This window comes from Metarhizium robertsii (genome assembly GCF_000187425.2).
Source record: "Metarhizium robertsii ARSEF 23 chromosome Unknown MAA_Scf_1, whole genome shotgun sequence".
Lineage (NCBI taxonomy): Eukaryota > Fungi > Ascomycota > Sordariomycetes > Hypocreales > Clavicipitaceae > Metarhizium > Metarhizium robertsii.
Window position 1 is genome coordinate 3,632,722 of NW_011942149.1, and position 26,023 is coordinate 3,658,744.

General features: G+C 53.5%; 9 protein-coding genes across 9 annotated transcripts; 6 read left to right on the forward strand and 3 right to left on the reverse strand.

The window, feature by feature from the left end:
• Positions 1–806: 806 nt before the first annotated feature.
• Positions 807–2,532, forward strand: MAA_02411 (alpha glucoside transporter; the record flags this gene model as incomplete). The annotated part of the gene is made up of 3 exons (XM_007820409.2): positions 807–1,009; positions 1,095–2,054; positions 2,118–2,532. The coding sequence occupies 3 exons, from the start codon at positions 807–809 to the stop codon at positions 2,530–2,532; spliced, it is 1,578 nt and encodes a 525-aa protein (XP_007818600.2).
• Positions 2,533–4,993: 2,461 nt separating this feature from the next.
• Positions 4,994–6,249, forward strand: MAA_02410 (uncharacterized protein; the record flags this gene model as incomplete). Its single annotated transcript, XM_007820408.1, has 2 exons — positions 4,994–5,314; positions 5,845–6,249. The coding sequence occupies 2 exons, from the start codon at positions 4,994–4,996 to the stop codon at positions 6,247–6,249; spliced, it is 726 nt and encodes a 241-aa protein (XP_007818599.1).
• Positions 6,250–6,408: 159 nt separating this feature from the next.
• MAA_02409 (N2227-like protein) lies at positions 6,409–7,970 on the reverse strand (the record flags this gene model as incomplete). The annotated part of the gene is made up of 4 exons (XM_007820407.1): positions 6,409–6,983; positions 7,050–7,431; positions 7,515–7,778; positions 7,845–7,970. 4 exons carry the CDS (start codon positions 7,968–7,970, stop codon positions 6,409–6,411), a joined length of 1,347 nt encoding a protein of 448 aa, XP_007818598.1.
• A 1,250-nt stretch (positions 7,971–9,220) lies between these two features.
• MAA_02408 (Peptidase S8/S53, subtilisin/kexin/sedolisin) lies at positions 9,221–10,569 on the forward strand (the record flags this gene model as incomplete). The annotated part of the gene is made up of 3 exons (XM_007820406.1): positions 9,221–9,529; positions 9,609–10,056; positions 10,130–10,569. The coding sequence occupies 3 exons, from the start codon at positions 9,221–9,223 to the stop codon at positions 10,567–10,569; spliced, it is 1,197 nt and encodes a 398-aa protein (XP_007818597.1).
• Positions 10,570–11,633: 1,064 nt separating this feature from the next.
• On the forward strand, positions 11,634–13,162 carry MAA_02407 (Bicupin, oxalate decarboxylase/oxidase; the record flags this gene model as incomplete). The annotated part of the gene is made up of 6 exons (XM_007820405.1): positions 11,634–11,778; positions 11,836–12,071; positions 12,130–12,323; positions 12,379–12,724; positions 12,782–12,903; positions 12,970–13,162. The coding sequence occupies 6 exons, from the start codon at positions 11,634–11,636 to the stop codon at positions 13,160–13,162; spliced, it is 1,236 nt and encodes a 411-aa protein (XP_007818596.1).
• Positions 13,163–15,589: 2,427 nt separating this feature from the next.
• On the forward strand, positions 15,590–16,890 carry MAA_02406 (uncharacterized protein; the record flags this gene model as incomplete). The annotated part of the gene is made up of 3 exons (XM_007820404.2): positions 15,590–15,620; positions 15,710–16,382; positions 16,440–16,890. 3 exons carry the CDS (start codon positions 15,590–15,592, stop codon positions 16,888–16,890), a joined length of 1,155 nt encoding a protein of 384 aa, XP_007818595.2.
• A 171-nt stretch (positions 16,891–17,061) lies between these two features.
• Positions 17,062–19,068, reverse strand: MAA_02405 (M6 family metalloprotease domain-containing protein; the record flags this gene model as incomplete). Its single annotated transcript, XM_007820403.1, has 1 exon — positions 17,062–19,068. The coding sequence occupies one exon, from the start codon at positions 19,066–19,068 to the stop codon at positions 17,062–17,064; it is 2,007 nt and encodes a 668-aa protein (XP_007818594.1).
• Positions 19,069–19,967: 899 nt separating this feature from the next.
• On the reverse strand, positions 19,968–21,119 carry MAA_02404 (NAD(P)-binding domain protein; the record flags this gene model as incomplete). Its single annotated transcript, XM_007820402.1, has 2 exons — positions 19,968–20,714; positions 20,793–21,119. 2 exons carry the CDS (start codon positions 21,117–21,119, stop codon positions 19,968–19,970), a joined length of 1,074 nt encoding a protein of 357 aa, XP_007818593.1.
• A 2,716-nt stretch (positions 21,120–23,835) lies between these two features.
• On the forward strand, positions 23,836–25,932 carry MAA_02403 (hexose transporter; the record flags this gene model as incomplete). Its single annotated transcript, XM_007820401.2, has 8 exons — positions 23,836–23,926; positions 23,996–24,077; positions 24,135–24,268; positions 24,325–24,484; positions 24,556–25,066; positions 25,128–25,527; positions 25,609–25,631; positions 25,693–25,932. 8 exons carry the CDS (start codon positions 23,836–23,838, stop codon positions 25,930–25,932), a joined length of 1,641 nt encoding a protein of 546 aa, XP_007818592.2.
• Between the last annotated feature and the right edge of the window lie 91 nt (positions 25,933–26,023).

Consider the following 26,023-nt stretch of genomic DNA (forward strand, 5'->3'; position numbering starts at 1 on the left):
CCCTCATCTGGAGCCGACTGTCGGCAAAAATACAAAATCCAAACAGCGGCACGGAACTTTTTCAGATGTCAATCGGCCGAGCCATCTCAACGCTCCAGAGATGCCAAGCAAGATTCCCCCAACCACGAACCCACCTCTCCGTATGGAACGACGCTTATTATGCGGTACCCCACACTCGAGATCGAATTCATCCAGAACTGGTGGCCCGGGTTGTGCCAACATCCGCCAGCCAACGCAAGCCACCACGCGGATCTGAGCAATCCAAGCAGACTACGGATTTACGCGCGAGGCTGCTCATTGGCCGTCCCTCAATCGAAACAGCGCAGAAGCCACCCTTCAGGAGGTGGTTCTCGAATCGACAACGATACTTGGGCTGTGGCGTCCCCTCGCCTAACCTGCAGGCGTCGACGTCGACGTGCCACTGGAAATGAGCGACCAGCTTCCCTTGGCAATGCCATCGGGAATAGGAAATGGAGCCTCCTCCGCGCACTGTCGAGTCTGAAGCTAGTGTTGGACCAAGGCTGGGGTAGAGTTACAATGGCCCCCGTTTTTGGATGGCCAAAGGGGGAGGGGATGGCACATGTCTGGAGTCATGATCTTCATGTCCACCCCTCTTTGACCACTCCTTGGCACCAGTCTATCTTTGCTATAAGGTATCGGTCATCCGGCCTTTTGCTACATATGGACTGTTGATGTCGCTAGGTCGGTACGTGCTAAAACGACTCGTGCCATTAGCCTCATCTTGTCTCAAGAAGAAAGTCGATTGTAGCCAAGCAAGGGAGGACAAACAATATACTACCGCCGTTATGGATCGTCGTGACAGCGACAAGAAAGCGGGCGGGTCTGTCGATTACGTTGAAAGAGACGGATCCGCCAACTTGACACTATGGCAGTCGGTAAAGCGTTACAAGAATGTTGTCTGGTGTTGCATTGGCTTGACCACGACCATTTTGTTGTTTGGCTACGACTATGTCATCGTTGGCACTACGTCTGCCATGCCGAGCTTCCAGTAGGTTTTGCAGCTCTTGCTTTTCCTTCCCCGCATGCCGGCCACCACGTCGTCGAGCGAACCCCTCAATAACTCGTGTGAACAGACGAGACTTTGGACGCAGGCTTGATGGGCATTGGATTCTGCCCTCATTGTGGCTGGGCCTGTGGACGTTTGCAAGTCCAGGAGGGTCCATTATCGGCGCCTTCTGCGGCGGTCAAATTCAGGATTCGGTGGGACGCAGAGCCTCCATTGCTGTCGGATGCTTCTTGTCAACCATTGCAGTTGCTATATGCTATGTCTCGTACGTGCCGTCCGACATTGACACCCGACGCGGCGTCTTCTTGGCGGGCAAGGCGTTTCAAGGACTTGCCATTGGGATTGTCACGACAACAACGCAGACGTACATGTCCGAGGTTCTGCCCCCGAGTCTTCGAGGACCGATCTTGGCCTTCTTCCCCATGTTTACTCTGCTAGGTCAGTTGATTGGGGCTGCCGTTATTTTCGGATGCATGGAAATGCCCAATGGATACGCCGTTTGCTTTGCATCACAGTGGCCCTTCTCCATCGTGCCGGTGATTGTGGCATTCTTCATCCCCGAGAGCCCAACTTACCTTGTTCGCAAGGGCAAGATGGCCCAAGCACTGAAATCCCAGCAATACCTTGAGCCCGTGGGCGGAGATGCCCAACAGACTGTCGATGTTATCCGACGAAACATCGAGCACGAACGAAGGATGACGCAGGCGACTTATATTGACTGCTTCAAGCGCGCCAACTTGAGGAGGACCTTGATCGTCATGTTGGCTGGGGCGTTGCCGCAAGTCTTTGGCCTCGCCTTGCTGGCCAAGGCTAGCTATTTTGCCCAGGTGGTCGGCATCTCGGCAAACATGAGTGTTGTTCTGTTAATCGTAGGCATTGTTTGCGGCCTTCTGGCCAACACAGCCAGTATATGGGTTCTGCACCACGTGGGACGCCGCCGCCTCATTCTTTGTGGTCTGTTGGGAGTCTCCTTTCTGTGGCTTACCATGGGCATTTCCGGCATATGGGACCAACAGCCGACCATCATGTTCGTACTTGCTCCCCTGTCCGTAGTATGCCGTGGCCGACTTTGCTAACACGCCGCATCCAGATATACCGCATTCAGCATGACTGCAATTATTGTCGTAGCTGGTCTCAGCGTATGGCCGGCCTCGTATGCGGTTGGTGCAGAAACGTCGTCTCTGCACTTGCGAGGCAAGTCGCAGGGTATTGGGTGGCTGACGGCTGGTGCGTCTGCGTCCCTTTTTGGCTTCTTTACGCCTTACCTTTACAATGCCGACGCGGCCAACCTCAAGTCCAAGATTGGCTTCATCTTTGCCGGCCTGTGTGCGGTTGCAGGTGTACTGTCGTACTTTTATGTTCCGGAGATGAAAGGCCGCACGCCGGCAGAAATTGATGCCATGTTTGAAGCCAAGCTTCCGGCCAAGGAATTCAAAACTTGGACTGCTCCATCTTCAAATAGTTCGCAGACTGCGGGAGAGAGGAAAGAAGAAGAAGAAGCATGATTGGACATGTAAGGCAGCGAGCCTACCGGGTGTGCCACGGTGCAAAGTATCTTAATTTTTTTTTTTCAATACCTTTCCAACCCCCCTGAAGCCCATATCATGGCGCCTCCCATGCTTCCTCAATCAAAGTCCCTGATGGTTCCGGCAGGTGACGTACAAGCTCGAAACTCCTTTACAGGGTCCAACCAATTTTCAAGTGTTGTCAAGGTTGAAGCCATGTGCCCAGTTTCATAGCCAATACCGTGTATACATGCCAGCGTAGATGTCAAGTATTATATATATCCATCCGAGGCTTGTGTCGTCTAGTCTTGTAAGCCGCGCCGTGGAATTCTCTTGTCCGCGTAAAGCAAAAGCATCATGGCAGAGGGCAGCACTCGACGCGATATCTTTCCCTCTCCCGCAAGTCAATCCGTGTCAGAGGGCAGTCTCTGCCTCTGTACACAACAGCAAGACGACAGTAGCCGAGTCCCGAAGTTTGAAAATCACCTCGATTCCCGCCACGGCCCACGTGGTGCGGGAAGAGCAGCCTCAAACGCCGCCTCGATTTTCTCCTTCTACAATACCCCAGGTCGAAAGCCGAGAGACGATTGCGGGCAGCGGGGGAAGGGCAGATTGCCGGCCAGCGCGGACCTGACTCCCAAGTGTCGATATGTTTCGCTTATACAACCCGCCAAACGGGCTTCTTCCCGAGCCTTTCCTCCGCCATGCTTGAATCGATTCCAGGCTGTAAAGGGGACGAGCGAGTGCGCCGCGATGCCCATTTTCCCGCAAAGTGCCATTGAGGCTACTCGGCTTCACGTGTTTGCCAATGCTCCCCTCCCCATCCATCCATCATCCATCCATCCTTTATGTGTTGGCATTCCGCGCATACGACCACAACTGCATGGATGGCGTGGGCACCGGGAAGCCATTGGCATACAAGGGACACGGCCGGCCCTCGGCCAACAAATGTCGGCAAATCGAGCGGTCTCGTGGTCCTCTGTTGACGGCGCATCTTCAGTCATGTACAAGTGTCGCATTGAGCAGAAGCCAGAGTGGCATACGAGGTGCCAAACTTGGAGGGGGGTCGGGGGATGGGTTAGGCGAAACGAATTGGACTTGACTTGTTTCATCACGGTGAACCTGCTGTGAGGGATTCTACCGTGGGATTTGAAGGGGGATTTGTTGGCCGGCTTTGACTTCACGTACCTAAACTGACGGACAGGCTTAACGGCACCTTGGCGCAGTAGTTCGCCGTCTGGATATACCTTGGTCCATTTTTACACTATCAAGACTCCTGGAGGGTCTGGCTGTGGTTGGCATTGTGTGTTATATTATACTTCGTGGTGGAATCCAAGAAGGGGGCGTTGCGAGAATCTTCACCGGTGTCTGATACCAGCTTTTCCATCATCCTCCCGCAACGTACTCGCCTTTCACATATATCCATGCCAAGAATGAAAGTGCGCTGCAGGCCAAGAGATACACTGTTGCCATCTCGAAATGTCCAACATGGCGCAATTCGTCGCAGCCTCGGGAACAAGAACAAGCACAACCAGAACCGTGCTGTTGTTTCATCGTCAATAGCCGCCTCAACGTGCCGTTGATGCCATCGAGCCCGATGCTCCCCGTCCGCTTCGGCCTTTGCTCCATCGCCAAGTATTCTCAACAGGCCAAACGACAATACACCACCGACTGGTCCTATTTAGGCTGTAGAAAAGCATGCACGGTGCAAAATGGCACCGAAGACACTCCGTCGAGCACCGAGACTCGTCTGGTCGTATCGGCCGTACGGAAACACGCCCTTTTATTAAAATCTCTCACCGAACCTGTCCCTCAAGGAGCACGAGGACATGTCGTCCGCCTGCTTGCAGCTATTCCCAACCGCCGCGGATTCCGCAACCTCCTTGACCCAAGTCTACCAGGCTCCTAGTGTCGGCGTCAACCCGGGAAAATTCATGCATCCAAGAGTAGTTAACCCAGTTCTTTGCCGCTTTGCAAATGGCTATTTCGCGGCCAAGAGCTCCCTTTGGGAAGTTGGAGTCAGTTGCAGCCGTCGCCAGGGGCGGAAAACTTGGACACCGCCCATGCCAACACTGATGACTGCCAGCATTGAGCATGCCACGAGGGGTCTACAGTCCTCATGATGTCTTTTTGGACATTTCGGTTCTGAATAGAGTTAGAATACATGGGCCTCCAATAAGACGTCATAGAATAGTCGTGGCACTAGCTCCCGTGCGGCATGCTAGTCCGAGCATGTTGGTTGCGAAGGCGTCTGGTCCCTTTTTTTTTTAAACTTCATACCTATTTGCAAAGGGGCATGGAATTAATGCAACATGTAGCATCTAGTCAGGGGGCATAAAGTATATATACCCTTCTTGCTCTGCGCGCTTCAAGATACAGAATTGCGTCTCAACCCCCCTCGCAGCAAACCCTACGTAATATCAAGGGGCTTCACTTGTCTCCGTCTTTGCCACACTTCACCATGGTGTCGATCCGTGTCAAGTCGGCCATTGCCGTCGCCTCGGCCCTGACGCCAGGCTCCATCGCCCAGCTGTTCACCGTAAACTGCGCGCCGCTGACCTTCTACCGCGGCGATCCCATCATCTTCCCCGGCGTCATCTCCCCCCATGTGCACGCCATTGTTGGCGGCACGCGGTTTGCCCTCAACCTGACCAACGAGCAGGCCAGCCAGGCCAGGGCCACGACGTGCGACAAGCATCTCGACAAGAGCAACTACTGGCAGCCTCAGCTGTACCATCAGCGCCGGGATGGCAAGTTTGAACTCGTCGAGATGCAGGGCACTGTACGTTGTGTTTTTGCTACTGCCAACTATCAGCCCCCCTTCTGGTCTGTATTTATGTAAACTCTGGTACTAACCATCTGGTGGCAAAGGCTGCGTATTACATTGATCGAGCCTGTGACTATGCCCCCGGCAAACAAAACTGCAAAAACGCACCGCATGCCAAGGCTCCGCCAAAGGGGCTGCGCATGGTTGTCGGCGATCCAACTCTGAGGTTTATACTCCCCGGAAAGCTCAACCGCTGCTGAGCTGCAGAGCTGACAGTCCCGGGGATACTAGGACGTATAATAAGTCGAACCCGGAGCAGAGGGCCATCTCGCACGTTTGCCTCGGTGCGGATGGGGGCGAGACGCCTCACCTGCCCGCAAAACCGTGCCCTCGCATGAGAGCAGAGACCTTCTTCCCTTCCTGCTGGGATGGAAAGAACCTGGACAGCCGCGACCACAAGAGCCATGTAGGCCAAGCTGCGTTGCTCAGTCTATTTGCGTGTGGTAGAGAATAAAACAAGAGACTAACTCGGAGGCAATTTTTAGATGGCCTTCCCGGCGGTTGGCGACTACAACACCGGCGTGTGCCCCCAATCCCACCCCGTTGCCATCCTCTCCGTGTTTTTCGAATTCTTCTACAACACTGGCGCCGTAAAAGACTTCAACCGTTGGGTCTGGGCCATGGGCGATCCCACCGGGTACGGCCTGCACGGCGATTACCTCAACGGCTGGGCGGACCAGGCCAAGCTTGACCGTGCCATCGAGACTTGTACTGGTCCCAATGGCGTCAATGACGCCGGCTGCAGCTTGAACGTTGGACCCGATGGCCCCGGGCGTTCGAGCCGTCAACCAGTCGAGGTCCCGCCTCCCAACGAGGAGATTGGATTCAAAGGCCCTCTCGACAAGCTGCCTGGCGACAACCCAGTTACTGGACACCCGGTCCAGGGATAGATATCCACGGACTTGGCAAGGAGAACTGGCGCGTACTTGGAATACTTAGTTTGTACATACTCAGCAGCAGCAGGGATATAGGATAACTAACGCTATCAAAAATGGAGTTTCCCCATGGTCCATTTCCATTGTGTATCTGACAGATCTGTATCTGCGGCCCTATAATTTGCTGGCTGCCCAAAACTGTGCATTGTACGCATTCTTCGTCAAGGCCATGTGATCAAAACTATACACGGCCTCCATGCTCCTCACTGTAGGCTCTGAAAACGTGGGCTCTCCGCAAAAGTCTTCCGTTTCTAGAAACTGAAAGCCCATCTCCTTGGTAATGGCAATTATATCCTTTAGACTGAGTTGGACCAAAGGACTGGTGCCGTACAGCAATGGTCCCAGATTGATCCAGATGCCGCCCTTCTTGAGGACATGGCTGATTGTGTCCAAGTACGACATGAGATTTCTGGCCGTGTCAATGAAGAAGTATGTCAATACTACGTCGTAGTACGCCGACTGATTTTTGAACTCGGTGGTAAAGTCTCCTTCCACCATGAGAACTCTAGATGAGTCGATGGGCACGTCTGGGAAGGGGACGGCACGATTCATGTTTTCGTCGGATACATGATGCGACCAACCATCGACAAAGGGATGAACAGACTGCGACAGGGCCGTGTTTTGGGCCTCAATGAATCTATACACGGCATTCATATACATGGACCACTCATTGACGGTGACCTCGAATCCTGGACCGGTTTAGAAAGAAAAGAACAAGAAAGTTGCAGACATCTCGTGGGACACGCTGGACTTACCACCAAGCTGGCTAATGTCGTGACCTAGTCTGCCCAGACCGGCCCCCGGCAGCAATATGCGCACATCCCCTTTCAAGAGGTTCCGATCGGGAAACAGTCGGCGCAGCGTACCGGCAAGACAGGCAAACGTTGCATTTCTCTCGTTCAACCCTTCGCTCGCCCAATCGCGAACAATGTGTTTCAACGACTGGGAAACCGAGATCTTGTCTGCGTGCTTGCCCTCAGCCTCTCTGTCCGCCATGTGACGTTTGAGCTCGCTCGTCCCAACGTTGTAGAATTCCATGGCAGCGTGGGCAATGTCGTCGCAGACATGCTGATTCGTGGCCAGCTTTTGCTCAACCGTTTTAAATTTGGAAGAGTAGGCCAGATGTTTTTCTAGAAACTATTCCACAATGCAGAAACCACGGTCAAAACAAAAGTTCATGTAACTTGGTACAAGGTCGATTTTTAAATTTGGCAGCGCACCTGTTTCTGAGATTTGGACGCATACTTGTACAAGCCTCGCAGCCGATCAACGTCGGCCCGCTGCCGTTCGTAATACTTGGAGAAGCCGTGAAGCGCGTCAAGAAGGCGATAACGCGGATGATTTGGCGACCATGTCCCGTGATCCCTGGCCATTACCGACAACAGCCTCTCCTTTTCAATGTCGTGGCGAGATGCCTCGGCGACTTGAAATGACTGCTCGAGCGTGAGGTCGACATGGCGAATCTCAACCACGGTCTCCTGGGGCTGGATGAGGGGATAAAGTCAGTTCGCCGTTGTCAAGCAAGTACATACAGAGGCGGATTCACAAACCGCACGGGCTCCAGATGGGCCGTCGGGGATCTTCTCGTCCTGCGCCGCCAAGGTCGTGCCCAAGCCGCCAAGCAATGCAAACACAAGTGGACTCACTACCACCTGCCGCAATGTGGTGATCCTCATGTCGTATGCGATTGACGAGCAATATTCGCACGTGGCTTTACGAAGGACGGGAAGAAGAAGAAGAAGGAAAAGAGTGTGCAGCTCCAACCAAACATTCCCTCCTCCTTTGTTTTGGGAGGCATTGTCAGCGTGAGCTGCTTGCGAGGGGACCTTGATGGTTGGTTTTTGGCTTGGCGTGCATGCCACATAAGCATTGCGATGGAAGGAAGTACCGAGTGTTGTGGCCGCAAAGGGGTTCCGGAGTCTCAATCTGGAGCAAGTAAGCTTAACACCATCAATCTGTTAAACATGATCCATTCCCTCATTTTGAGAAACTACCTACTCAACGGCCTAGCGTGATTTTGACCACGAACTGCAGCTTCGGTGGCGAGATTTCCGAACAGGGCAGCGTCGCCCTGGCCAATCAGGCGCAGCTCATATTCTGTGCGTCTGGTGCTGATGTGATTTCGCTTCGAACGCTTCCAGCAAGCAGCAAATACAGTCGCCAAGTCGCCAAGTCGCAGTCAACGTCGGCCACCATTGATTGAACATGGCCAGACGAAGACGCCTTCCAGAAGAGGCAAGTCAACCTTGAGCTTGACTGAGATCGGTGGAGTCTCCCGTCGGTGCCGTCACAACACGAGACGCGCTCAAGTGGTCAACTGCCGCTTGAACCATGGTGGCTTGCAGCCAAAAGCCAAATCAACCTTATTCCCCGGCCACTGAGCATCCGACGGCTTTGTCTGACCTTTTTTTTTGTGGTGGGCGTAGTAGCTTCCTTCATGCGCGGTGCCAATCATTTCCTATTGCCCCTACGCTACTTGCGTGTGCCTCGACGTCATTGTCCTCAAAGGGAAGCTCAAAGCATTTCCTCAGAAATAACGACTCTTAGCCATGGCTCGAGCTTCCTGGTCCGGCCGTCATTGCATGTTATCAGTGGGAACGGCGGCATGTAGAGATGGAGAAATGGTCTATATGTGTCGTCTGTTGCCTTCACAAGCTAATTGTAAGATCCTAACCCCCCGAAACCTTGTACTGTTACGACTTTTGAATCGAGAGTGGACTTACGGACCGTAAAATATACCTTCCCGCTCAGGTTGCTTCTTAGCCACATGCCTCATTTGGAAAATGCGACTGCTCCCTCATGGTCCACAAGAGCGTGGTAGGAGTATATAACTAGAGCATCGTCGTACTCATGTTGGAATCCGTTGCTGAAAAAAAACTCAAGAAACTCTCAACACTTTATATAGTGTGTCACTGTTAGAATAATAATGTTTTCGTTCAAAACTCTTGCGTCGCTGCTGGTAGCAGCCCTTCCGCTCGGCAATGCCACGCCCCAAGCTGGCAGCGCTGCCAATCTGGTCCCGGACAAGTACATTGTTACCCTGAAAGACGGTATTAGCGCGAATGACTTCAACTTCCACATGAACTGGGTTCGGGATGTTCAAGTGGCGAGAGCCGGCCATCGCCGGGGACTCAACTTCCGTGGTGTAGAGAAGACGTACGGTGTCGGAAACTTCAACGCCTATGCTGGCCACTTTGACGAGCATACCCTGGAAGCTATCCGGAGAAACGCTGACGTAAGGCCCTTCCAAATTATAGTAAAGGACGAGAGTCTGGGGCGTCACAATCTGGGGGCTGACGTGGAAATGTTTCAAGGTTGAGAGCGTCGAGCAGCAGCAAGTGTATCATCTGCACGAACTGACCACCCAGAAGGAATCAACTCATGGTCTTGCTACTATTTCCCATAGAGAACCCGGGTCAACCGAATATGTCTATGACAGTAGTGCCGGCGAGGGATCTACCGTGTATGTTCTCGACAGTGGCATTCAGGTAGATCATCCAGAATTCGAGGGCCGTGCTATTCGCGGGTACAATGCTGTCAAGGATGCCACAGACGAAGATGTGCAAGGACACGGCACTCACGTTGCTGGCATTGTTGGTAGCAAGACATATGGTGTGGCCAAGAAGACTAAGCTGGTAGATGTCAAGATGTTCCATGACGCAGGCAGCACCAATGAGATTATCCTGGACGGAATCGAGTGGACAATCAAGGACATTACAGCTAAGCAGATTCAGAACCGGACCGTTGTCAACATGTCTTTTGGTAGGTGTGACAGTTTTGTCCGTCGTCGCCCGTCGAAGCTCGCATCACTGACGATATTCTTTCCCCCCAACAGGCGGCGGAAACTCTACTGCACTGAACAAGATAATAAAGACCGCGTACGACGCAGGTATTCTGTGCGTCATCTCGTCTGGGAACGTGGGTGTCGATGCCTCAGACTGGTCTCCCGCCTCGTCCCCTGATGGCATCACTGTTGGCGCCATTGATGCCAACTGGCGGCTATGGGATCACTCCAACCACGGCCCCGTTGTTCACATCTTGGCTCCTGGCGTGGACGTCTTGTCCCTCGCTCCTGGCAATGAGACTAAGACAGGGAGCGGAACTTCTCAGGCGGCTCCTCATGTTGCTGGGCTGGCCGCCTATCTGGCAGTTGCGAAAAACATCAATACTGCAAAGGAGTTGAAGGCTACCATTCTTTCTCTCGGAACCCGTGACAAGGCCACTGCTGTTAAGGACGGCACAGTCAACTTGGTTGCATACAACGGCATCATATAAAAGATCAGCCAGACTGAATGATGAAGTAGGGAAAATTCGAAAATTTGCCGTTTTCACTCCCTACTAGGAGTTATTCGAATACTCTTTCTAGATATTAAAATTGCGCAATTCAATCCAGTAAGCAAGTAGCAGGTCGAATATGTGCCGAGAGTATCTTACATACATATGTAATTATTCCCAGCACACCAAGATCAAGTACACGCGGCCATGCCAGCTAGCCAATTGATACCGTTAAATCGTTCATTCTTTGGACTTTGACCATGAAAACTTGCGTACTCGAAATGACGGCAATTAGTAGGCTGTGGGCTTGCTCAAGTGCCGAAATGAAATAGTTGAGACAGCCGCGCGACGCGAGTGGCGTCCCAACAGTAGGATTTGGTCAAGCTAACTTGTATCCTCGATCAGAATTGGAACTTGGCATTCCCTCATCAGTACAAACAGCGAGCCTACTAATACACATTAGAGATATATAATTCGTCCACACATGTAGAATCGTAGTATCGCGGGGGAAGATCCATAGACGCCATTGGGCTAAGGCCATAGCACGGTTGGATGGCGTGATCTAGTCCGACTATCAGAGCTGTAAGCCACACCAAGCATTATGCCATGGGAAATGCGCTGGTAGGGACAAGGTTATAATGCACAAGGAGGCCGCTACTGCTTTTCGGGCCAGCTTATAAAGAGAGGGTGAGACATTTGACTGTTGTTGGACGGGTTGAATCGACCGCAACTGCAGGGCTGGAACCGGGGATAGGGCCATCGGTCGCTGAACAGGTTTCTCTGGGTGAATGTCGCCATTTTGGGTTCAATGGAGTGAATGTTCGTTGCGCAGATCGAAATGTCCTTGAGACAGAAAATCTTGCGTCATGAGTCGCGAAACTTGGGATCTGCCGGTTGCTGCACGCGGTGTTTTTGCTCATAAAAGAGCCAAACATAAATAGTACCAAGGCACCGGCATGACTTGATGTTTCTGAAAATGACCATTCTCCCTCTCCTATAGTCACACATTGCGGCCTCGAAACTCGGCTGAGCCATAACTACTTGGCTAGTTGTCATCATTAGCTATGAAGTTTACCTCTGTAACGGCTCTTGTAGCCTCGTACCTCGCCGCCTCTGCACTGGCTGCGCCTCGATTGGAAAGCAGAGATGAAGACAAGTTTGCCCAAGGTCTCCCAATCAGCAAGACTGGCAAGGGAGGTCCTATTAGCGGTTAGTTTATTGCAAGCTGTTGAACTTGAGCGTTCCATCAGCCTGACCGTGGCCTAGGTGGTACCAACCATGAGCTTGACTTGCAGAACCCCGACAACCTGGGCCGGCAGTCGACAGACAATGGAATTGTTCCAAACCTGAAGTGGAGCTTCTCCGACTCTAAGACCAGAATCCTCAAGGGTGGTTGGGTGCGAGAGCAGGTTGTTCAGGATCTGCCTCAGAGTCACGATATATCTGGCGCACAACAGCACTTGAAGAAGGGCGCAATCAGAGAACTCCACTGGCACCGAGTTGTAAGTTGGTCGTCCATCAACCCAACCCATAGTGTTGTGCTTACAGACTATACTTTAGGCTGAATGGGGATTTGTATACACAGGCCGCGTCCTTGTCTCTGCAGTCGACGAAAACGGCATATATCAGGCTGAAGAGTTGAACTATGGTGACATCTGGTACTTCCCCAAGGGTGTCGCCCATACCGTACAGGGTCTTGAAGATGAGAACGAGTTCCTCCTCGTCTTTGATGAGGGCGATTTCGACAAAGTTGGGTACGCAAATCCAGGTACAAGTATGACTGACGCACTTCCACTGACTTGACTGCAGAACCACGTTCAATATCGATGACTGGCTGGCACATACCCCTAAGGATATTTTGGCCAAGAATTTTGGAGTCCCTGAATCCGTCTTCGATAACATCCCTACCCCTAACCCATACATCCTGAACGCCACCGTCAGCGAGAAGAATGTCACTGGTGCTGTTACTCCGGTTGCATCAGGAAATAGCTCGTTTGTTTACCGTACCTTGGAGCACCCCGCTGAGAAGATTGGAGGCCAGGGAGGTGTGTTCCGCAAGATCGACTCGACCAATTTCCCGATTTCCAAGACGATTGCGGCGACATTTGTGACCCTCAAGCCAGGTGGACTGCGAGAACTCCACTGGCACCCCAATGTATAACTTACCCCTGCATCAGATATCCCAGTTCGCTGCTAACACTACAGACTACAGGCTGAGGAATGGCTATACTTTCATCAAGGGACGGCCAGAGCCACTGCATTCATTGGCAACGCCAATGCCAGAACCTTTGATTTCAGAGCTGGCGATACTGCTGTCTTCCCTGACAATTCTGGGTAAGGGCTTTACTCTTTCGTGGCGGTATTCTTGCGAGGAGCGTCGACGGGCTAACGCTCATCCAGACATTACATCGAAAACACTTCCAAGACTGAAGATCTGATTTGGATTGAGATTTACAAATCTGACCGCGTTGCCGACATTCCCCTCACTCAATGGCTTGCTCTTACACCTCCGGATGTTGTGTCTCAGGCGCTCAAGGTCCCGATTGAGTTTGTTGAGAAACTCAAGAAGGAAAAGCAAGTCTTTGTCGAGTAGACAGCACAAGGGTGCACGTTAGCTGGCCGGAAATTCCGGCAACTGTGTACATAGTTCAATTTACTTTCGTGGTGAAGGGTTTCATCGTAGGGTGGCAATTATTCCACAATATATAAATTTTTTCATCATTGCACGTGGCTGGTTGAGAAGTGTGTTGGCCGTGTCAATGCAATTGTGGCCCGTGGGGTTGAGAATGGCCGTGGGTGGCAGTCGTAATGTTGAATATGATGTGTGACGGGAGGCAGCTGATTAGATGATTGATAATACCATCTAAGATCGAGTCAGTCTGGTAAGCCTGTGGCCAAAGCTCGAGGTTCATTTCATCAGTGTCGTCAAAGACCGCGACCAGAGCCAGATATGGGGCGACCCGTGCTACATAGATGCCAAACCGCACTTATCTGCGTCCACTCGGAGAAGAAAGATGGGAATTTGGTGAAGACTGGATCTTTGACCATACGGGTGTTGTCAGTGCGCAATGTAGTATTCACGGTGACCGGTGGGCGTCACGCTGGGGCTGTTGAAGTGGTTGGACCTCGACGCTCGTCCTGGTCCTCCGGGAGTCCGGGGCATGTGATGTCGCCTGTCCTCGGACTGCAGGCTATCGAGGGTGTCAGTGCTCTCCTGGGCAGTCGGTATTCAAAGATCTCGAAGCGTGGGAAGATGGGTTGAAAGGTCGACGCCCGCCGAAACGGCTTCTCCCACGGTTGTTTTGGCGAAGAAATCTGTCAACCTCTGGATAGGTTCGCCGAACGCTACCGATAACCATTAGATGGTGACGCTCGGGGCGCTGTCATCCTATAACGGGCAGGCGCGACCCACGTTCAGAGTGTTGCTGCACAGGCCAACTGCTTTGCGGAGTTCGGAGCGCGGAGTAACGACGTGCCTGTAGTCGACGGCATTTTGAACACAGACTGGAGACTTGAGAGTCATTCTCTCAGCAACCAACGCGACATTCCAAATACTCCCATTCGTACTCCCGGCACCAATCTTCGGATGCACCCCAACAAGTGACTTACGTCTTAATCCCGGCCACATTAAAATGCCTCGCTCTTGGACTTCGCCCTTTACGCCAGAAAGCGCTAGAGAGCCGCTAGGTCCACTAGGCACCACAATGCGTTCTCGCCGACTTCAACAGGCGCATTCGTTTACACATGCCAGGGAGATCAGCAGTGGCCGCAGCCGCCGCAGCAGGATGCCATTGTTTTCTGCCACGAGGGCCCTGCATTAGTGATGCGACAGGAAGGCCACGTTGAAGCATGGCCGTACCGGACCCTTCAACGGGAGATGGAACATGGAACACGAAAGCTACATCGAAACCGTGTCGCTAGTCTTCTCATAATGTTCCCGACCGCATGGAACAACAATGCCTTGGATCTCTTCGATTCCCCGAGAGTGGATCCAGTGTTTGCCTGAAGCGGTCCCAAGTCCAGTCAAGATGCCGAAGAAGAGTTTAGCGCCAAGGGAGAATAAGCTCCCCTAGATCATCTCAAGATCCTATATCCCCAATATCCGTTCTCAAAGCCTCGTACTAAATCTCGTATCTACCGTCCGATATAGTCCGCATCCTGGTAGCCGAGCGCACAGCCGCCCGCTGCCATTGTGGACATGGATTGGCAGGATATCCGAGAACTCGCACATGTTGGGACGAGATGAGTCGAGATCCATGCTCATTCATCGCCGGCAGTGTCTGGCTTCCCACGGGCCGCACTTTTTTCTTTTCTGGAATAGCCCAGCCCGAAATATGGGACTGAGGCTAGGATCGGGCTCGGATATGGCACAGTCGAGCCGAACATCTGGGAAGGGACGCCACAACAGCACAAGTAGCAAAAGCAGCACAAACTTAGTGTGATGCCCCTGCGGAAGACTTGACGCCTCAACCCACTTGGTTCAGTACACTCCGTCTGAATCTCGGGGCCAACCCGAAGCGAGCGGCAACGGGAAGTCATTGTATCTTGGACGCCACTGGCTCATTGGGCGTGGGGTGGTTCGAAATCCCGGTCTCTCGAAGAAATCGATATATATCCAACTCATCCCCTGTCACCCTCTCAGATAGTTCCAACAATCTTGTTGACTACTGCAAGGTCAACTTCTACCTTGCAAGGTAACAACTAGGCTCAACATGAAGTTATCAGGGGGGCTCACTTTGCTCCTTGCGTCGACTATCCCAACAGTGGCCAGCGAGTCCGATTCATCGTCTTCATTGACATCTGTAATAACAAAACTTCCAGCATGCGCGGTATGACAAACTAAACTTCCCTCGCCTTCCCTCCCTCTTCTCTCATGCACTACAAACCAGACATCTGCTAACACAGAAAATGACAGGCTAAATGCTTTGGCGGAGCATTGACACAAACAAAATGCAGCTTGACTGATCAGAAGTGCATTTGCTCAGATCAAGTGCTGCTGGAGACTGCAACCGCCTGTATTATGAAGAGCTGCACGGCGAAGGAAGCGTTGAGTATGTTATTCTCATATGCTGAACACCCGGACAACCCGGACATGTTCTCGTTGGCTGTATTCTAGTCCAAACTAACTCCTAATTTACAGCGGTCAAGAAACTCACAAGCGAGGGCTGCAATGCACCCATCCGAGACAAGAATGCTGCCTATATTCGAGTGTCGGACGTTCTCGGAGTGATATCTGGTCTCTTCATATTTCAGAGATTCGCCTTTAAATTATGGGCGAAACAAACCTTTTGGTGGGATGATTGGTTTGCCCTCGCCACCGTCATCTGCGGTTCACCTTCAACCATTATCAACGCATACGGCGTTGGTGTTAATGGAATTGGACAAGATGCATGGACCCTCAGCTTCGATCAGCTGTACAACTTTGGGAAATTCTTCTACATTATGGAAGTTCTCTATTTTTTCGAAATCGCACTGGTCAAGTTGTCATTGTTGCTATTTTTCCTGCGCATCTTCCCGGCACCAGCTGTGCGACGGCTTCTCTGGGGCACCGCTGCGTTCACGGTTGTTTACGGCATCGTTTTTGTCTTCGTCGGCATCTTCACATGCTCTCCTATAAGTTACTTTTGGACAAAGTGGGACCAAGAGCATAGTGGAAAGTGCATGGATATCAACGTCATCGCCTGGTCAAACGCAGGCATTGGTATCGCCATAGACGTCTGGATGCTCACTATCCCCATGTGGCAGCTTAAGGGCTTGAAGATGCACTGGAAGAAGAAGATCAGCGTTGCCGCCATGTTTATGCTGGGTACATTGTAAGTGGCCCCGCCCGCCTTCACGTTATAACAACGCGGATTACTGACTCCTTTCAGCGTGACCGTCGTCAGTATTCTCAGACTCCGATCCCTCGTCAAATTCGGTACCGACTCCTTGAACCCAACGTGGGACTTTTTCGAAGTTGGGCTGTGGTCAACTATAGAAGTTAACGTGGGCATTTGGTGTGTCTGTCTACCCTCGTTCAGGCTTCTACTTGTACGCCTATTCCCAACTCTCGGTGGCTCGACGGCGCGTAGCTACGCTGGATACGACAGCAGCAACAATCGACCATCCGAAAAGAATAATCGAAGTGCAGGCTTAGGCCCTAGCGCTACGGCAACGTCTGGGTTCAACGACTGGCAGAACAGATCGAGCCCCGTCGCCAATCAGATAGCGTATCACAAGTCATATGCTGTTGAGGTTTCGGATTTGGATGAAGTTGCTCTGATGACTTTGAGAGACCATGAGTCGCGCACCGCAGCAAGCAGCAGTAGGGGAAGCGCATAGCGTGTATGAATACAGGATTAGACACGAGTTTCTGTTGTACAAATACTAGAGTCCAATACATTTAGAGGGATTCATGGATTTAATTGTCATTTAATTTATGGTGCAGCTCAGCATTCCGTATCAGCTCGCTACCAAACCTTTGCTCACCTCGCCATATTGACTGTCTCCGACTCAAGCCTTGCGCACCTCGCAAGTCGCCGTCGCCCTGGCCTCCGGATCAGACTCAGACGTCGCCGTCAACGTGACCACGCCAACATCGTCCGCATTCGCCGTCGCACCAACGGCGACGTTGGCAACCACTGTCTCTCCAAACTTGGCGGCCACCAATGCGTTGGGGACCTCAGTTCGCCACCCCTTACCCTTGACCTCGGCCTGGAGACGAAAGATGTCGAAGCCCACGTGCGGCTCCAGCGCGGAAGTAACATCAAATTCTTGGGTGTATTTCCCATCGTTGACGAGGTCAAAGGAGCAGAATATACCCTTGCCCGTGGGCGTATTCCCGCTCGGTTCCGGACGACCCTCGCCCAGCCTGACGCCGAACCTGCCCTTGCTAGTGCTGTTCAGAGCCCGTGCACCGACGGTATATGACAAGACGCCGGATTCGTCACGGATCTTTTCAAGAATATAAAAATGAAGACCGTTCGCCTCGTCCTTGTACTCGGCTTTGCTCCCCGAGCGCGTGCCAGCGTGGAAGAGCGCATCCAGAAGCTGCCTGTAGTCGCCCATCGTAACCATCGCCTCCGTGCCGTTGGGACGTACAAAGTCTGTCAGCTTGATGTCTTGGGGATTCGCGTCAATGGTCCATTGGAAGGGATCCGACGAGTCGCTGTTCTTGGTCTTGCTGATCATGACGCCGGCGTCGGCCTGGAACGAATCCGCCCCCATCCTGTCCACCACTTCCACGTCGTAGTTGTCGTAGCCGCCCCCGTCGCAGTACAGGTCTTTGTCGACGTCGCACGCGGGGGACATGTCGGTGCCGAGGAGGACGCGTACGCCGATACGGTCCGTCTTGACCGACCTCGCCGTGACGGTGGTGACCAGCGGACCCGTCGTCTGGAGGCTCTCCCTGGAGATGTTGACGATGCTCGCTTCGTCAATGAGACCGATCTGGAGCTTGTCTCGGACCGTGTGGAGGGATCCCATGGACGATCCCTGCACCGGGGGTACGTGCCACCGGGCGTGAGGGCCGCCGGGCCCGTTGAACGAGCCCCTGGACATCATCGACCACGGCCCCGTGAAGGTCCGTCGAAGCGGCGTCCCGTACGGGTTGTTGTAGTTGTCCGAAATATACAACAGGTGGCTCAGCTCGTGGGCAAACGTTGCCATTCCCGAACTCTCGCACTGGACAGACGAAGACAAACTGGGTTCGGCGTAGGGCCAAACGCTCGCGGCTGCGGCCCACGACGTCCAGGGCACATATCTAGTCGCGGCGTAGTTGGGCAGCGTGGCATTTCCCGCCGTCTTTGGAGGACCAAATGCGTCCGGGACGTCCTCTTTGCTGTTGAACTTCATTTCCCCAAACTCCTGCCATGTGGACGACTCGTCTTGTCCGGCAGTCAAGATGAACACGAGCTCGTACTTGCTCGCTGTTGAATTTCCCACGTCCTCTCTCCAGAGGCTTAGTGCGTCGTCTCGGACATCGAGCGAGCACTCTTTGCCGGGCAGACAGGCACCTGGGTTCATGTCGCTGATGCCGTACTGGTATGATAGATGGGGCATTCGGTACGGTCCAAAGGCTGTCAGGTCCACGCCGTATCGGCCGTGGGAATCCTCCATCCAGTACTCATGGAGGGTGTGGCCTCGGTTGAGCTGTCCCGGCTTGTTCAGGAAATCGCGGTACCAAGCAGGCACGTCCTCACGGGAAATGTTGGCTGCATCGGCTGACGGCGTGCCGAAAATAGTCGAGTTTGGCGGTCCTGTGATGGTGAAGTTCAAGTCGCTGTAGTCGACCGTGACCAGCGCAATATTGAAGTTCCTCTCTTGGCCCTTCTTGGACGGGTCGTTCCATTGAGTCCCGGGGGGAGCCTTGTAGTCCGCACATGTCATGTTGTCGGGATTCACCCAATGCTGAGGGTCGATTACTCTGAACGGATCGCCAGACGGAGCTGCCGCATGAGAGGTTTGCACCCAGAGTGCCGCAACCGCTGTCGCCAGCACATGATGTGAGTTGGACCACATTATGGGCTTTTCAGATATAAGAATTTCTCAACTCCTCGTGTATTTCGCGAAGCTCTTGGCCGGCAAGAAGGCTACCAAGCCTAGAGGCCGTTAGAAAGCTGCTCAGGAGGGGGAAAAGGGCTTTATGTACGAGCAGCTCCATGAACGTCGAGCTCCAAGCTTGGTCCTATGCGTAAGGACACTCCCATTCTAGGAAGCTGATTCCATCTTTCCGTGGAACGAAATCAACGGTCTGTATCTACATTTATGCGCCTTGTGATCCGAGTTCCCCGCTCCAAACGAAGTAGCGATCGATCCAATGTCGCTCCAACGCGGCATGCGGAGCACACATGATGAACTAGGCAAGTGTGTTGTTCCTGTGACAGGGACTTCGGATTTAACATTAAAGGGTGGAAGGTTGCCAGGAAGGATCGCCATGACACCGCAGTTTATTCCGTTAATACTAGGACTTTGGATGGGACCTACTAGATGTAGCTAGTTCGTTGGCAAGTACTTATGTACTTAGGTAAGCAGTCCTGGGACGACGACCCTGACAAAAATACCGACCCAGGTACTCCGTTTTCCGTACCTAGAGCTAGGTGGGTCCAGAAACCTCAATGCGCCAATGGTAAATGAGCAGGACATTAATGCTGTGCCATGTGGCTTATTGATCCAAGACGCGATTTGAGCTACCATTTTGCTCCTAATCATTCCAGGTTGGAAATTGGAAAGCCCGACACGACTCACAGGTTCACCACGATGGCTAATTTTACATCGCTCTCAAGACATTATTCCTCTATTGTGTATCTTCTCGTTGCATGTCAACAGAAGAGAGAATATAAAATGCACCAGACGTGAAGACTTTGCGCAACCCAAACACATTCGAGAGTCGAGAGTCGAGAGTCGAGACAGAGTCGTCATTACAGCTGTGATCGCTCAACACGCTCGCCCTCTTTGTTAAACCAAATCTTGTCACCAGAAATCATCGACTCCTGCAGAGCCGCGCCAATCTTTACGGCAGCCACTGCGGTTGCCAGCTTGACGGGCACCTCAGTGTCGTCCAAGCAGCAGGCGGTGAACTCATTGGCCTCTGTGTTGAAGGCATTCTTGAATCGGTCCCAGTACGTCTTGGGAACCTCGTGCCTGATGCCATTGGGCTCGTAGACGCGGACCAGGTTCGCCGTGGGGATCGTGTTTACGCCAATCTTGCCCTTGGTGCCGATGATCTCGGTCGTGTCCTCCTGGCCCGCGGCCATCATCCTGGAGCAGTAGAGGTACACGATGCGGCCGTCGACAAACTCAATCAGGCCGACGGCGTTGTCGCGGTCGTTGTACTTGCGCAGGTCGGGCTCGACGGCGGTGATGCCCACGGCACTGACAGACTTAACCTTGCTCTCGCCGTCCTCGCCAAAGAACCACAGTGCCAGGTCAATGTCGTGGATGGAGCAGTCGACAAAGATGCCGCCGCTGTACTGGGCATACGCGACGAAGAATCCAGAAGGGTCAAGCATGTCGCAGGTCTGGCTTCGGAAAACAGACGGCCGTCCGATGAGCCCGGCCTTCATCTTGGCATGGGCGTCGCGGTAGCTGTCGTCGAATCGCCGGGAGAAGCCGCACATGACTTTGAGGTCGGGCCGGCGGGCGGCAGCGTCAACAACTGTTTGCGACTGAAACCATTAGCACCACCTTGCTGAATCCGTGTGTTCTTTGGGGCCCTGCAGCGAGTAGAACAGCCGTGTGCTTACCACTTCAGCAGAGGTGGCCAGAGGCTTCTCGCAGAGGACGTGTTTGCCGGCCGCAATGGCGGCGATGGCCTGCGGCGCGTGGACGGCCGTAGCTGAGGCGATGCAGACGGCCTCGAGACCGTTTTGCTTCAGCATGTCATCGTAGTCGTCGTAGACACGAACTCCGGAGGGGGCCAAATGTTCCTCGGCCCATTCCCGCTCCTGCGCATCTGGTGTAGAGACGGCAACAAGCTCCGCTCGAGGGACCGACTGGAAAAAGTTGAGGGCATGTCGCTTGCCCATGCGTCCGAGACCGGCGACGCCAATTTTGAGCTTTTGGGGAGGCATTATTGGATGCTGCAATAGGGGGGGGATGCTGTTCAGTTGAGATGCTCGGATGCCAAAAGGACTCGATTGGAAGAGCGAGAGGGGAATTACTTTAATATTGTGGCGGCAAGCGGTGACGATGTTGTTCTGCGCAGTCGGTTGGGTTCGACTTTTATTCACCGCACCAGGACTCTTCGCACCCTCCCCATGGGCTGTTTCCCCAATCCGTTCCCACGAGTGGTGCTGTGACGAATCCGATTGATGGCAATGCAATGCAGAAGCAATGCACGAACCCACCCTGATGGAGATGGCGGATGCAAGGACGTCGACCGGCGTCGTGAGTTTCTGTTGGACGGCCCAGTCCATGTCTGACACGGAGTTGTCCCTGGCCACGGCCGTCGTCGGACCCAAACAAGCAAACATTAAACCTTGGCTGGGGTAAAATTGGGGCTTCATGGGGCTCCATGGGGCAGCGATGAGGGGGCATCATGGAGCGTCCGGGGGACGTGGAACATTGAAGGCCACATGCACATGCTGTGAGCGCACACGCACCGGACCCATCAGTGGCCCTTGACGCCACCATTTGGGCCTGGGCGCGTCTCGTCAGGGGCGCAGCCAACATTGAACTGCAACCGCCACGCGAGTGACGAGAAACGCCGCCCAGAGCATAATTCTGGAAAACGAGGACTTTGCTTCGCATTGATGGCTGCTAATACTAGATATGCAATAGCCGCTCGCAATCGTGGCAAAAAGGCAAGTCTCCCCGGCCAACTTGTGCGGTTAAGACTTGCGTTTTAGCCCAAGCCGGTTTCTGCCAGACATGTGCATGCCTCCTCGTACCGGGGAAGACGCAGCTTGTATTTGGCTCGTTTGTCTGCAGACACAGATTTGAGTTTCGCGGTCGATGACGTGTCGGAATCACAGTTGTTCCTGTCTTGGAAAGGCCAGAACAAGGAAAAAGAAAGAAAGAAGAAAACCTAGGGGCTAATGCTTGGCAATATAAAAAGCGGTAATAGTATCAGTGCTGTCCTACCAGCTACGCCTGAGCTAACCGAACCACGCGGTCTATTTCATATCTTCAAGGAAAGAAACAAGGCCGCAAGCCTAGCAAGCGCAGGCATTTGGATGTAATGCTACCTCGTCATCGTTTTGTGCTTACTTCTCGAAACAAGAACCAATTGGACTTGACGGCCGCGCACGAGTTCCGTACAGGTTCGTCTCAGAGCTCGCATGCTTCTCCGTGCCGAAACCAATGGCCGTCTCGGCAGTCGGTTGCGAAGGCCACTTTGTCGGTTATTGACATGATTGACGCAGCCCAACATGTTCCATTCGTTGGACATTCAATCGTCATTAACCGGCGGGATTGCCTGCCAGCCGTGCTTCTGCAGAGCCACAAGGTGTGGAACTGCTGTCAGATTCTCCTCTGTATATTGAGAAGGTTTTTTTTTTCTTTAAAAAAAAAGCGCAATTACAACTAAACCGATTGGATGGTCAAAATATAGACAACAAAATGATGACGGGCCTTTCCCCAGAATGCGTTGTCATGCAAGTCAAAACCCGTTTAATGTTTGGAAAGGGAACAAGACAAGGGAGCTGTGGCCGCCGGCGCTAGCTTCTTGGGGCATTCGTCGCCGCCGCCGCGACCCTCTGGGAGGCAACAACCGGCAGCCATCGGGCTCGGCAATGGCAACAGCCACCAGCGGCCTAACCCGGAAGAGAAGTGGCCGCCGGACCAGGAAAACACCACCACTGACGCACCATTGGCCTGGGCTTTTGTTTCCGACCTGCCGCTGTTGAATAATGTCGTTGCTTCGCCAGGACTTGGTGGCACAAGTCTCCGAGGCTCATGGTCGAGCATCGCAGGCGGGAGAGAGACAGCATCTGCATTTTGGACCTGGTGACAGAAACCACGGCCACGCCTCGGCGCAACATGGAGCGCTCGAGTGCTTCCGCTGTCTGGTGCTCCAAGGGCTTCTAGAAAACTCTCCTCGGCGCATGGAAGCCACATGCAGCCACTGAGTTTAATGCCAGGGGGGGCCAGGGTCCCCGAAGCCGCCTCGCCGCCTCGCCGCCAGCAGCCACGCACGCCATGGTCATAGATTGCCGATGGGCCATGGGCCATGGCAAGCTGCACCATTGAATGCAGACACGCATTAGTACTAGGGCTTTTCTTGCAAGTGTACTATTACGGAGGACGGAGTACGGAGTACGGAGTACAATGCCGCCGCACTCACTTGACCGCTCCTGCCTTTCCTTTGGGCCCCCCATGTCCTTGCACGTCCTTGGCACGAAACGGACTGGAGACAGAGCCAGCGTGTATGCACATCAAACTATCAAGACTGCGGGGATTGACTGTCAATTGATGTCAACCTCCAACCTTGTTCCCCCACAGAAACCAGCCGAATCCAGAAACAGATGGATGCAGATTATTCCCCCATGGGGCTCCTCCCGAGTCCCGACTAGCCAGCTAGTGTGCTCTGGGCGCAATGCCCGTCAAATAACAGCGTGGGCATTGGCTGGGCGCGCCGACAGCGTCTGGACTCTGGTGTCGCAACCGCCAAGTTCCAACATTGACATCGGAACCAGACATTTTAAAAAGAGTCCTCTATCCCCCCTCTCCTCACCAGCTGGCTGATCCAAGTCCCAGGCCGTGCCCAGCTTGTCTTCTTTTTCTTTTCTTTTCTTTTCTTGCTCTAGACTTTTTCCAAACCTCGTCACCTTCGACACCTTGCAGGCCATGGACAAGGTCGCCGCCGACTCCCCCAAGGCCGAGCACCAGGAGACTGATGCCGTGCTGTATCTGTCGACAGAGCCTTACGGGCCTCCCGGTACGCCCATCATCGATGCTTGCAGGGCATGTTGGGAATGGGAATCGTCCTTGCTGACAGAAATATCAGGCTTCCGGGGCATCGCTGCTTCTCGATACGTCGCAGTCTGCGCGTCCTTCAGTGCCATCGGCGGCCTGCTCTTTGGCTATGAGTATGCCGAAACCTCTCTGGCCTCTCTTTTGCACAAGGCTAACCAACTCGGGGGCAGCCAGGGCGTCATTTCCGTCATTCTCGTCATGGACCAGTTTCTCGGGAGATTCGAAGAGGTGTCCGACACGGCTTCCGGCGCCGGCTTCTATAAGGGGCTCATGACGGCCATGATCACCCTCGGCGCCTTCATCGGTATGAGACCTGCTGTCCGTCACGCTCGACGCGTGTTAGTCCTAACTGCACATCAGGGGCCCTGAACCAGGGCTGGATCGCCGACATGTATTCCCGAAAGTACTCCATCATGATTGCCGTCGTCATCTTCACCGTCGGCTCGGCGCTCCAGACAGCTTCTGTGGACTATGCCATGCTCGTCACTGCCCGCTTGATCGGCGGCGTCGGCATCGGCATGTACGTGTCCTGTTTCTTTGTTTTGTCACTCCCCCTTTTTTATGCGCTCGTGCTGACGTCCGAGGGCCCAGGTTGAGCATGGTTGTGCCTCTGTATATTTCCGAAATATCCCCCCCGGAAATACGCGGCACCTTGCTGGTGCTGGAAGAGTTCAGCATCGTCCTGGGCATCGTCATTTCCTTTTGGATCACCTACGGCACCCAGTACATCGGCTCGCATTGGTCGTGGCAACTGCCCTTTTTGCTGCAGATCATCCCGGGCCTGCTCCTCGGGTTCGGGGCTATATTCCTCCCCTTTTCCCCACGATGGCTTGCCTCCAAGGGCCGCGACGAGGACGCCCTCTTGAACCTGGCCAAACTGCGATGCCTCCCCATGACGGACCCCCGCGTGCAGCGGGAATGGATGGAGATCATCACCGAGTCGCGGTTCCAAAAGGGCATCCTTGCCGAGCGTCACCCCAATCTCGTCAAGGGCGGCGTGGCCAACAAGCTCAAGCTCGAGTTCTCAACCTGGATGGATTGTTTCAAGAGGGGCTGCTGGCGCAGAACCCATGTCGGCGCGGGCCTCATGTTCTTCCAACAGGTTACGTCGTCCTTTGTTTCCCCCCGCCCACTCTCCCGGACTCTAGACTGACCCTATCCAGTTCGTTGGCATCAATGCCCTCATCTACTATTCGCCGACGCTGTTTGGAACCATGGGGCTGGACCACAACATGCAGCTCATCATGTCTGGCGTTCTCAACGTGACGCAGCTCATCGGCGTCATCTCCAGCTTGTGGACTCTCGACCGATACGGCAGGCGAAAGATCCTCTTATACGGGAGCGTCGGCATGTTTGTGTCCCACTTCATCATCGCCGTTCTCGTGGGCAAGTTTTCAAACAACTGGCCGGCGCACAAGGCAGAGGGCTGGACCAGCGTCGCCTTTCTTCTCTTCTACATGCTCGCGTTCGGAGCCAGCTGGGGCCCTGTCCCCTGGGCCATGCCGGCCGAGATCTTCCCTTCCTCGCTCCGTGCCAAGGGCGTTTCCATCTCCACATGCTCAAGTAAGTGCTGCCGCTGGGCCTGCGTTACACACGAATCTCTCCTTCCTTTCTGAGCATGCGCTGACTCACCGGTCAACCTAGACTGGCTTAACAATTTCATAGTCGTAAGTTGCAAGTTGGAAAATCCCGGCGCGTAGCAACAAGGGGAAGCTAATCCACCTGCAGGGCTTGATCACTCCTCCCATGGTACAAAATACCGGATTCGGGGCCTATGTGTTTTTCGCCGTCTTTTGCTTCTTGTCGTTCGCATGGACCTTTTACTTTGTCCCCGAGACCAACGGCAAAACTCTGGAGCAGATGGACGATGTCTTCAAGGACCATAGCAGCACCGAGGAGCTGGAGCGCAAGAACAGACTCATGGCCGACACCATTCGTCAGCGGACCAACGGCGCTGTCGGCGCCTAGAGATGTCAAGTTGACCACATTATGACGTTTGTTTACGGTAAGGCACGGCGCTTGTATGATGTACATCAATTCAGGTAGGTTTAGTTAGATT